Source organism: Crocodylus siamensis, chromosome 1 (assembly GCF_052110815.1).
Source record: "Crocodylus siamensis isolate JL-2025a chromosome 1, ASM5211081v1, whole genome shotgun sequence".
Classification (NCBI taxonomy): Eukaryota; Metazoa; Chordata; order Crocodylia; family Crocodylidae; genus Crocodylus; species Crocodylus siamensis.
In genome coordinates, this window is record NC_143395.1 from 274,729,663 (window position 1) to 274,741,876 (window position 12,214).

A 12,214-nucleotide genomic window follows, 5' to 3' on the forward strand; every position below is an offset into this window, starting at 1 on the left:
CTTTTTAAGCTAAACCCAAGTAAGTGGAACTTCACAGGGTTTTGCTCAAGTTTAACTGAAATTACATCTCTTGTTAACTCGCTGCATCTTTTAAAGCCATGTAACTGTAAGAAAAGCCTCCTCCCAAAGCCCCTGTCCCTGAAGAGAACAAAAACCTCCTTTCAAGCAAAACTGGATTGGAACAATGATCCCAAAAACAAGACACCAGCACTCATTGTGAATGCATTCTGTTAAGGAGCAAATATATTCTGATTTTATTTGTAAAATATTCTTCTCTAAGGGCAAAATATTTTTTACAAAAGTTAGTAAAAATTGATACAGTTCCAACAAAAATGGAGAAACATTTATGAGGTCCATGCCCCCTCGCCTTCCCCCTGCATTGTTAGGTTTCTTTTCAAAGTGGAAGATAGAGGTATGCACCACATTACCAAAATTCAGTGCTAAATAAATCATTCCATAAATATATCACTCTCACACTAACATCTGTGGATGACAGTGGGAAAACGTTCTGTGTAGCTACTGAAAAAATATAAGTATTTTTGGCATTTTCTGAGTTTTGTACCTGGAAATATCTACATACTAGATCGTAAGACATTGGCATTGTACAAAAAGAGTCTTACAGAACAATAATCATAGGAGTGTGTCGGTCATAACGCAGAACAACAGCAAATGTTACATTTGAAGCCTAAATAGTAATGGTATAAATCTCTACTGAAAATTAAATTATTTAGTTAAGCCTCAGTAGTCATGGAAAGCCCAATCTGGCAAGCTGTTCCATGTGCCCATATGCAACCCTGGGGAAGTAACTAGGGCTCTGCAGGAAGTGGAACAATTTCTAGACTGGGTTCTTGGTGTGAATCAAACAGCAGTATCTCCTTCTGATTCTGTGTTATACTGATGTAAATATGAGAGAGTTCCAGGACTTCTAAAACAACTGCTTCATGTTTACAACAAAATAAGTTATCAGAATTTGGCCTGCTATACGTTAGAGAAAATGACTGGCCACAACAACACAATTAAAAAAATAAAAAGGTGCAAACAGCAGCAGATAAAGCAAATGGCTACATTACTTAAAATTAAAAAAAAATAAAAAAATTTAGAAGCACACAACTCCTCTGAATTATGTGAGTTAAGTTTTGCTCAAGATGATGGACATACATTCCTTAATGTCTTGCACAAATGGCTAGGCATTATGCATCATATTGTTTTAAAGCTGCCTAACAACAATAAGTACAGTATAAAAATACAGGGTTTTGGTAAGGAATTGGGCCATGAGACAACCTTCTGAAATGAGCACTGGGTGTTTTTCTTGTGTCCTTCCCAGCCAGTAATGACATCTGAATTCAAAGAATCTTCCAGGAAAATGCATGATGTAAATAATCTCTTAAAATTTACTAGAATGGCCTGTATCTTCATTTACCACTTTCACAAGGACATTGTATATGCTTACCTACAGTGAAATTTGTGTGCAGTAGTCAGATACTCTACATCATATTTAAAGTCACATTGCTTATTGTTATAAGTAAAATATTTAGGAACAAGATACCAGAACTTCGGGAGACAAACATTATTTTATAAGATGACAAAACCTCTGCATTACTTGCCATTGTAGAAGTAAATTAAATAATGTTTTCATGTTTATTATGAAAAACCCTAAACCCCTTAGAGAAGATAGATCTTGGTCATATTCTGTCCTGATACAAGTAGGCACAAGTCCAATGAGGGAGGTCACAGTTACATACCCATATATGAGGTATTGTAATGCCTCCTCTTTATTTGTGATCCTTCCAAAACTGTTTCTGTGAACAGTTTAATAGTTTAAGGTAACACTGGATCTGACACAATTGATGATATAAGTTCATACATCAGCAAGTCATTGTATAGAAATGGAAGTGGGATATGAAGTTGTTGCACAGAACAACTCACAGGAAAGTAAGTGATGGTGCAAGATAAAAAATACTTCTATCCCCATGTGCAAGATATTCTGGTTTATCAATATGCAATTTATACCACCATTCACACTTCCGCTGAACTCTGACATACAATGTCTTAGTAGTTCTTTTTCTTTGGTTGGCTCACAAGTCATGCTCTTTTAAATTCCAGCACTTGTCTGTTTTGAGATCACCTATTAATTTTATCTATGAACCAGTTAAAATAGAATTGAGTAAATTCATTAACAAACTAACAAAAAAAAAGTAGGCTACATTTCTTAAAACATCTGGCCATGACTGAAGCAAATCAGCCAAACAACATTTTCTCTTCCCTTCAAAACACAAATGTTTAAATTCATGGCACAACCTGTGCCACTGAATTTCAATTTCTGAATGAAATTGAGGGGGTTGTGGAAATGCATCCTGAATACATGTAGTAACCTAGAATTGGATGGCAAATGATTTTCTAGTCATACATTTATTGTGGATAATACATTTAAACACCGTTGAAATGAAGATGCTTTGTTGATAAAATGAATATGAAATCTTTTGTGTAGGCAGAGAGGAAAACAGGGATATAATACCTATTTCTGAGGCACTGCATTTCAGTAATCCTGGCTGATTATTTTGGAGATGATTTCTTAAACATGATTCTGATCTTTGTATTTTCACCTTCAGAGTCTGAATTTGTAAGAACAGGTTGGTAAGAACTTTGAACAAAAAATAAAAACATAAACCCACAAGCCACAGAGTTTATATGCGTAATAGTTCACAGGAGCGTAGAATACTAAAAAGTGACGATTAAAAGAATCTTGGCTGGTGTAAGAACTGTCATCTTAGTCATTATGTGGATGAACTGCTGGACCTCCAGCTAGACAGGCCAATGGCTTGATTCTACACACACCAAAATCCATGGAAATGACTACCTGAGTTTGGATTAGGATCTGGGCTTGCTAGCTGCAACCTAGAGATGTAGCAGATCTATATCCACTGTGGATTAAGATTGGAAGTGGGATATGTATTTTTGAACAGTGGGTCAAGTTGCCATGTTAAGTCCTGATAGTTTTTTTCTTTTAGAGTAGGTGCAGATGTTACATTTAGATCAACCTAATTAAGGTCTGTGCAGAAGTTTGGGGAGGTTAAATCAGGCAAAAAAAAATGCTGCGTTCCATCTAAATTAGTTCACCTAAGGAAGTGATCTCAGATTGGGAACAGATTAGCCCAAGCTAGTGAATGAAAGCCCAGATACTTGCCCCAGCCCTGGGGTTGAGCTCTTCCTACCCTGACAGGGCTATTTTTGGTCCCCCAACTCCACCAGGCACAGATTGACAGCATCCCCTGGAGACTTGTCCGCCCCCTCCCCCAAATCTTGCCAACCCACTCCCAGACCTGCCAATGCCCCTGTGGCTCTGCTAGCCTCCCCAATCTTGCCTGCCCTTCCCCTGTTCTAAGTTACTTACACCAGTTTCCCAGAACAGCTTGCAGCACTAGTGAACGTCTGCATGCACCACTTCTGATCTGTAATGACACCACCTAAAGTAAACCCCGTGACTGCAGACCAGGTGTGGTGGACATCTGCACGTACCCTTAATTTTTTTTTATTTACAGTCCAAAATGGAAACAGAACCAAATATTGTTTTTTAATAATCACTGCAGGCCAGAGCCAAGCCATAGGAAAGAGGAAAGTATTACTTACCAGGAATTGTTGTGTTTCTCTTTCCTTTTCCTACAGCAAAGTCTCTGCTGCAGGACTGGTAGGGGAAAGGGGTAGGGGGAAGAATACAGGAGATGCAAGAAATATCAGCTTGATGCAGTACAAATCACTCTCTCCTTTCTCTACTGGATTTTTCCCTTGTTATATTATCCAGTTGCAGAACAAATTTACCTCCCCCACCATCATAAACTTGATCAAGGATGGTCCAAATGGACTTTGGACATCTGTATTCCTTAGTTGAGAAAGGAACATCATTTTCCCCTTCCTCTTTGTTGCTCCTGACCTGATATGCAGTGTGCTTCTTGTAGTTGAAGTAATCTAATGTGGGGTCGATACTTTAGAGGAAGCAGATGGTGATCAGATGAGTGCCAGTTAAACCCTAATAAGAATGAAGGAAGTACTTTCGATAACTGGCATGAGTGCCAGTGGCTCTAGGAGGCAGGGTCCCTAAGTCCCCTGCCAACTTTGGTCTCATGACGTATATTATATAGTGCTGCTGACTACCCAACAAGATCAGCTTTGTATAGTACAACCTACTGCAGGACTCCAAAAATATGCAAAATGATTGTTAGCTTTTTAGTCTGTAAGATTGATAGTGTCACTTTCATATGGCTTCACTGAAGTGGGGCTTTGGGGAGGACTCTTTTCACTTGGTGGTGGTGCTGCCAATACTCTCCTCCGGACTCCAGCTGTAGCCTTCTTGTGATCATGTCTGAGACTGCGAATTGTACTGTTTATGGCAGCCACACATGCTTTCCAATCGTATCCAGTTTCCTTTAGATCAAAGGATGGATAATTCTCCTGAAGAAAGTCTAAACAATAAATGAGCAAGTAATGAGTCAGTTATTTATGCAAGTTATATTTTCAATCTCATGTTTTAATTGGATATAACTGGACCAAAATGAGTGCATTCTACCAATATAAAAAGGCATTAAGCAACAAGAGTCAAAATTGAAGCAATGATGAGATCTATTTTGCAATGGCATTTTTTTTTTTCAGTTGAACTATATAAAAGTGAGTAGTGGCCTTAAAACAGGAAGGAAATGTGAAAAGAGCTCGATGAACTCAAATCTTCAAAATGCTAAGCTCAAAGTGCTTAACTCCCACTGAAATCAGCAGGAGCAGGAGAGACTCAGCATTGAGTCAAGCAGGTGCCCAGCACTATACAAGACCAGCCCTAATTTAGAAGGTTTGTGATAATTTGGTTTGCTAACAAAAACCAAGGTAATTTAGCAGAAAACAACTGTACAGAAATAATAATGAAAGAAAAACTGCAAGTGTTTGTACTTTATTGCGTCAGAATCAAAGCAATAAAAGAATACTCAGCATAAGTAGCACCATAAGTAAAGTAATACTGCTGCTTCTTTAATAGCCAAGACAAGCAATTCCCAATTACTTTTTTAAAATCCAAGAGTGATTGTATTTCACGTTGCTTAATTGAATTACATCTCTCAAAATAAGCATTTACCAGTTTTTCAGTTTCAAAGTACAAACAAGTACATTGTTCCTAAGCCCTCTGCTCAATACATAATTTATGCTGGCAAAATGTCATCTGTGGTTATTTTTATGCCATTTCAATTTAAAACCAACTTTTCGCCTTTCCTTTCATGTGCCTCTATGGTAGACACTTAATAAAGATGGTCAATCAGTCTCACTGTCTTATCTGCTATTTAAGGGGAAGCAAATCTCACCCTGAAGAGTCAAAACTCCTCAAAATGATGAACTCCTCAAGTGCTTCCCACATTGCCACCCAGCTTCTGTAATACCTCACAATGCAACCAGCATCTTTTATGAGATGAGAAGGCTGCTGGCTCAGTTTTTTCTTTTCTGCTCACCATGACAATCAGTGCAACAGACCATGCTACGTGGCTCCAGAGTCACAAGATTTTACCACTGCAGATTCTCAATATCAGCCCCAATCTCATTTCTTTCCTTTCCCCAAACTAAAGGGAAAAAGAAATGGGAGGGAAAAGGAAGGGGGGCATTTTGGTTTCCATCCACTAAGGCTTCAAAGAAATTAGACCAAATCTTTTCAGATGCATCTGGCATCCCTCACGTCCGGAATATGATCTGGGTCTTAGTCTAGCTCGGGCTTGCCAAGTAATTCCCTAGTACCATTTCTGCTACCATTACTGCCTTTAGCCATACCTGCTTAGGTAACTGCAGCCACTTTGGCTCTGACCATCCTTTCCTACAGTAATTCATATACATTTTACTTACAACCTGCTTCACTCACCCAGTGCCTACTTATTACACTACTACTTCTACTGCCACCCTCATGGTTTTGCTTGCTTTTAATAGCACTGCAGGAAGGAAAGGCAGACTCGAACAGAAAGAGTCAGCCATTCAGCAAGGGAAGCATTCTGCGTTGGGCTCAAAAAGTATGCAACAAACACCTTGGTGACCTCAATCACTTTTGTTCTGTGACCCTCAGCAACACAACCTTATATACAAATCCAACCACATGATTCCTTTCCCCCCTCCTCTTGAATATAATTTGTGATAGGTGATACCAGTCTACTTGGCCATGCTGCATCATTGGTCATATCAGAAAAGCGCTACTTGTAGTTTAGAAAGGCATCCTCTGACACACAGAAATTGGCCAGGCAAATCAAGCTGATAGGCTAAAGATCAAATTTTGCCTATTTATCTGGGGTGGAGTGCTGAAGTTTTGCTTATGCAATCAGCACTCAGACTCAGACTCTATCCCTTACCATCTGCTGCCTGGCACAGTGAGACAGAGTACTAGATGGACCTGTGGTCCGTCCCAGTGTGGCATTTCTTATGTTAAGTCCTCTTCAGGGGACTGTTTTTTTTTAATATTTGGCTTATGCTCAGAACAGTTCTTGCAATATCAAGAGGTTTTTGGACAGGCTCCATTTTCTGAGAGTGTGCATCAGGTCAAGGTGGCCAACCTGCGGCAGGCTCTGTGTACAGTACATGACAGTCTAGCAAAGAGAAAGGGAGCAAAGATGCAGATAGGACAGGCAGGAGAAATCAGAATAGAAGCTTAGGCAGAGGACAGGGGTTGGAATGGCACTCAGAGAGGATGTGGGGCTAACTTGTGGCATGCTGCATTACAGAGAATTCAATAGTTTTGTTCTTTCTGGATTTGGTTTCCTTCCCACACATTCTTCTGCCTCTTATATTTTAACACACCTCTAATACTTGTTGCACCATATCCTAGTTTCTTATTCCCATGCTTCAGGCTTTCTATTGGCCGTCTTCAAGAAGCAGGAAGGATTTTTCTCCTTTGAATGCATTATTTGGCTTCTGGATTTTCCCCCTTTCTCTGCAAACTTTGCTGTGTTATGGGACAAGAGCGGATGGAAAAACTGTTGACTCGTTAGCTAAAAAAATTAGCTTGTGTACTGCAGGATGGAAAATTGTACTGCAGGATGGAAAACTGATGCTCTTAGTGCTACTGAAAAACCTCTTTGGTTCCTGACTAATGGACTTGCTCAGAGGCTGAGGGTTAAGGCCACCTGCTAAGGGAGACAGGAAGGAATTCTCCTTCAGGTCAGACTGGCAAGGACCACTGGGTGTTTTGGGGTTTTTTTGTCTCTGTGGTGTGGAGCATGGTCCTCTTTCTGGGGTTACCTGGGTATATTTCACATTAAAAAAAACCCCTGCCATTGCAGAGGCCAAGACGGTGGTGCCTTTGTCTCTCCTGCAGCACTTTGTAGGGTTTTTTTGCTTCATTATGCGATGCCTGTTGCTGTGGCGTGCAAGAGGGGTTGAACAAAAGTTCTGTACGATTTTGGACACGCCTTTACAGCAGTAATAGGAGACATTGTTCCTGTGTTCTTCTGTTCATCTTGGGATACCATTTCAAGAGGCTTTTTAATCCTGCTGCTTAAGGGCATAATACAGCAATAAATTTCCCATCTGAAGCTTCTACTCAGCTGTGTCACTTGCTGACTTTTATGAGTACTTAATTCCTTTGCTAGCTGGGCCCACTTAATTGAATAAGCGCGTATGGTCCCAAAACCATCAGATCTTAAAAGGGGAAGTCTATTCTGTTACCCTCTCCTATATCACTCTTCCTGGTCATGCCTATGATCTCATGGGACAGTTTTATGAGATGTTTCTGAAGCTGTGTAGCTTTTTACTAGAAGACAAGTTTAGTCATTCTGGTTTATCCCCTGACCAATCTTTAAGTCTAGGGACAGAAGTTACACATAAACTAGTTTAAAGTGATCAGAAACTAGTTAAAACTGGTAACAGAACAAAAGTTTAGTGCACATAAACCAGTTTCAAAATGGCCAGAACTGGTTTAAGATGAACCTGGTTTAATGTAATATCAGACTTAACTGACTGAGGTCTAACCAGTTTATAGAACTTCTTTCCCAAACCCCTACCTGGTTTAAGTTAAATCCCAGCATCCCAGTATGCTTTTCAGCCCAGGGCTCTATGCTGTCTGCTTTAGAGAGCAGGGCTAGCCCTGCCCTCTGCTCTCTAGCCAAAGCAGGGCAGGGGCGTGGCCATATGCTGACAGGTATGGCCCCCTAAAGCAAAGGGGGCAGGGAGGGCGATTATTTCCCACTCCCTCCCCTCTCCCCTTTAGGGGACCCCATCCAGAGTTTGCTTGGCAAGGGCAGAGCAGTCCCTGTCAGGCATTCCCACAACTCGCTGCTTGAGCTGAATGTGGCATGGCCAGCCCCAAGAGAAGCCTGACCCAACGGAGAGATGGAGGGAGGTTCAATTCCCCCCTCTCTTCCCCCTCTTACTGGCATGGGCCCCAGTTGGGGTCTTCCAGGCAAAGACACAGCAGCCCCCGTTAGGTATTTTCCACCTGCCCGCTTACCACTGAAGGCTGGCCACATCCCCCACTGCTCAAGTGGTGAGGTGGTGGGGATGGGAAATGCCTAACGGGAGCTGCTGCACCCCTGCCTGACCCAGCTGGGGTCCATGCTGGTGGGACAAAGGCGGGAATTAAACCCTCCTCCACCTCCATTCGCTTCACTTTGCTGCCTGAGCTGGCCACACCCCTCCCCCCTCCCACACCCATCACTCACTGCTCGAGCTGGGGGGGGCTGCTTTCCCCCTCCAGGTACACCCTGACTGGGGACTGTGCATGCCAGGGTTGGGGTTTAAGCCCCTCCCCAGTCATACTCAGCCTGCTGGGGCCTGCCCAGACCACCCCCTCAGCACAGCATCTCAGTAGCCAAGGGCTCACTCTAGTGCCCCCTGGCTTCTGGCCTCTGCCACTGCAGGCATGTGCCCACATTTCTGGAATCAAAAGTGAATGTCTAGTCACTTGCTTGCCAGTTCAATCTACACAGGTTAGACTACCCTGCAAAGATTGAATTGATTCAGGCTCAGGCTTTTTGAATGTCTGTATTTAAGCCTAAAAGAGAGTTTACATTCACCTACCTCTGAGAGCATTGATCTTATTGCAGTCCAGAGGGCTCATGCCACGCTCCAGATTGCCATACACATTACTTTTCACCAGTACATCCTCTGTGAAAAGATGGCGTATCAAGTAGCGAGCTGACAACTCTGGCCGAGACTTTCCCTTGGCAACATAAATAACTGAGAAGGGCAGCTGAACGTTGCGCCATGGACTCCCAAGCAGTTCTGGAGAGGAAGTTAAAATGGTAACTATGTTATTTACATTATTTAGGCACATTATACTAAAAACAAACAAGACAATTCTCTTCCCTCCGGACTCCAAAGAGTTAGTCAAAAAGGCCAGCTGCAAAGATATAAAACACTCATACCAAGAGAGACCAAGCACCTTTCATTCTGAAAGAACTCATATCACTTGTACATTGTATAGCAAGAGAGGTCACTAGAGCTACCACTATAATTTAATAGTTTGGGAGTGGAAATGTGACAGCCAGCTAGGCAGACAGCTAGCACCAAGCATACTTAATATAAAAGGGTAAGGAATAAAATGTTATCCACAACATGAAACAAATCCCTGGTTTTCCAAATGACATCATGGGAATTTTAGCTATCATGGCCCTATTAGTATGACCAATGAAAACAGCTCTGTGACAGTAACATATGAAATCCCATGCATCTAAATGGATGGGGTGCTGTTAAATACATTTTAGCTCTTCTGTGCAGTAGTATGATAATAGTTCTGCTATACTTTCAGTAATGCTATTCATGTCATGTGTCTTGCTTAAGGACTGCTTCCTGGACTGAATTCTTGCCTTTAAAAAAGGGCCCTGCTTTATTGTGACAGTATTAAAACCTTCCTGCCGAGAACTGAAAACAGAATGAATATTCTTATTACTCTGAACCTAAATCTGTTGCATTAATAATGAATTAATAATAAAAGCTGCATTACAGGAAGCAAAAAGAAAAGGAAACCAGGTCTGCTGCATAGAAGGGTGAGCGTCATGTCACCTTTTGCATGTGGTGTTGAGCTTGCTAAAACCCTATCTTGCTCACATCCAAACGCATTGCCTCCAAGAGGAACTGAAAACAGAGAATTTCCCTTGTAGCTCTCTTGCCATGATATGCCACACAAGGCACCTTGTGTTACTGATGCATTTGTAAAATGGTGAATTTTTATTACAGCAACTGTTAAAGGTTTGGGGGATTATTTTGGAAATTGCTACAAAATTTAGCATTACGATAGATGTTTCTTCTCAAATGAGAGAGAGACTTTCCTGTTTAACAAATCCAGCTTAGAACATTTATTATTTCTGCCAGCAAAGGGGGGAAATAGGGTAAGTAATGAAGGAATTCTCAAAATGCTAAATGGACTATCATATTTTCTTTCATACAACATGCCCACAGATATACATATACAAACACACACACACACACACATATATGCATCTATATTACATACACACACACACACACTTTGTTTTTGAAAACCAGAATGAAGAAAAAAGATTTTTCCAGTTATGGTTGAATACTGCAGGGACAGAGCCTAGTCTACAACTGACCCACCTTTCTTTTCCTGCATAACTATAGCTGAATCCCTAGCTGAAACTAAAGACTGTTCTCCATGGAAGGGACTATGATTCTGAAAAGGGCTAAAGAGTGTGAGCTAAGGAGGGTGTGAAATACAGAAACCTGAAGCAGCTTGCAGGCAGTAACATCTAAGAGAGGTGAGCTTGATTAGTAGAACATCAAGGCAATACCTATAGAGTGTAGAAAAATGAGTCATTATGTCAATTCATTCCCTCACCTGCCTGAATAAGTAATACCACAGCTGCTACACTGTGAAGCAGGAATCAAAACAGGGTGTTTCTAACTTCAGACTTAAGTTTGAAACTGAAGTTGGTTTCAGTTAACTAAGTGAAATTCTGATTAATACATGCACCCTAATTTTGGAGAGCTGTTTTTTGGAGAAAATGAATGCCACATATAAAAAAAAATACTGTATTCCCCATGTGATTTTTTCTGCATCTAACTTTACAGTAGAACTGCAAAGTTTTGCTGTGTTATGGGACAAGAGTGGGTGGAAAAACTGTTGACTCGTTAGCTAAAAAAATAACCTTGTGGGTCTGTAAACCCTGTTTTTCATTGGAAGGACTCAAGGTCCTGAATTTCATAATTTCACCAGCCAAAGTATCATAGCTATTTTGTGGTAGTAAACTACACACTTCTAAAATGGTTGTTTACAATATAATGTGTGTGAATCCAGAAGATGAAAGTTTCAGCATTTACCCATTGGTTCCAAAGATGGTAGTTTATTGGCCGAAGATGCACGGAACACCTCTGGGGCTTTATCCCATACAGAGTTCTGAAGTCTGTTTGTTGTTGCAGTGGTTGTTTTCTGAGAGGTTTGAGAATTGACTTCACCATCATCCCCACTATAATTTAAATCCACACAAATGGATGTATCTGGAGTGTCAGCCATTTTTTCTTTCCCTTCTGCTATCTCCTGAAATACACAAACAAGGTTAACAGATACATTGAGAGAAAATCATTAGTTTTCTAGTGAGTGTTCTAAACAAGTTTCTGAAAAAAAGAAATTAAATTCTACAGATGTAAGAAATAGCTAATTGTCCATTTCAACAGTAAAAGCCACAAGCGAGCCAGATACAAAACACTTGTTAAGTAACACATGGCATTTTAGAAAGTCAGTTATACAGAGCTCCAAGTGCTTTGGGAGGTAATATACCAGTGTGATATAAAGACCTGAAGTGCACAAATGCATCTCACTGTGTGGAAGCCAGTGACAGCATGCAGAGGAAGCAGGGTCCTTGTATATACAACCCTTGCAACCCTTGTATGTACAAACAAAGGTTTGCAAAAATAAAAGGAAAAAAAGGGATGACTTACTGGGTTTATTTTGGTTTCAGAGCGTAGGCAGCGGATCATGGCATTGACATTTGTGATGCATGTTTTCCAGTCTTTTCCATATTCACTCAGATCATAAGTTGGGAAATTAGTTGCAAGAAATTCTGCACATAAAATGAGGGAAATATTTTACATTATGTGGTAATAAAGAAGCTTTAAAAGTGTTTTAAGAGGATATACATTGATTTAATGCACCAACCAAGATCTGTGAATGAAATTAAGATTTTCAATTCATATTTAAGAATTATGACAATATGAAGGAAAGTATGAAAGGATACTTCTGCAACTGTACATA

At 40.6% G+C, this 12,214-nt stretch overlaps 1 protein-coding gene across 2 annotated transcripts in view; it reads right to left on the bottom strand.

Annotated features, from left to right (window-relative positions):
• Nucleotides 1–221: 221 nt before the first annotated feature.
• The window catches only part of BEND2 (BEN domain containing 2), a 55,206-nt gene continuing 43,213 nt past the window's right edge, over nucleotides 222–12,214 (bottom strand). For both annotated transcript variants that reach the window (XM_090062930.1, XM_090062922.1), the window contains 4 exons: nucleotides 11,902–12,023; nucleotides 11,284–11,500; nucleotides 9,022–9,225; nucleotides 222–4,457 (listed from right to left, as the gene is read on the bottom strand). In XM_090062930.1, coding sequence (XP_089919056.1) covers nucleotides 4,222–4,457; nucleotides 9,022–9,225; nucleotides 11,284–11,500; nucleotides 11,902–12,023 — 779 coding nt within the window. In that variant the 3' untranslated portion in view covers nucleotides 222–4,221. The remainder of the gene's footprint in view (nucleotides 4,458–9,021; nucleotides 9,226–11,283; nucleotides 11,501–11,901; nucleotides 12,024–12,214) is intronic.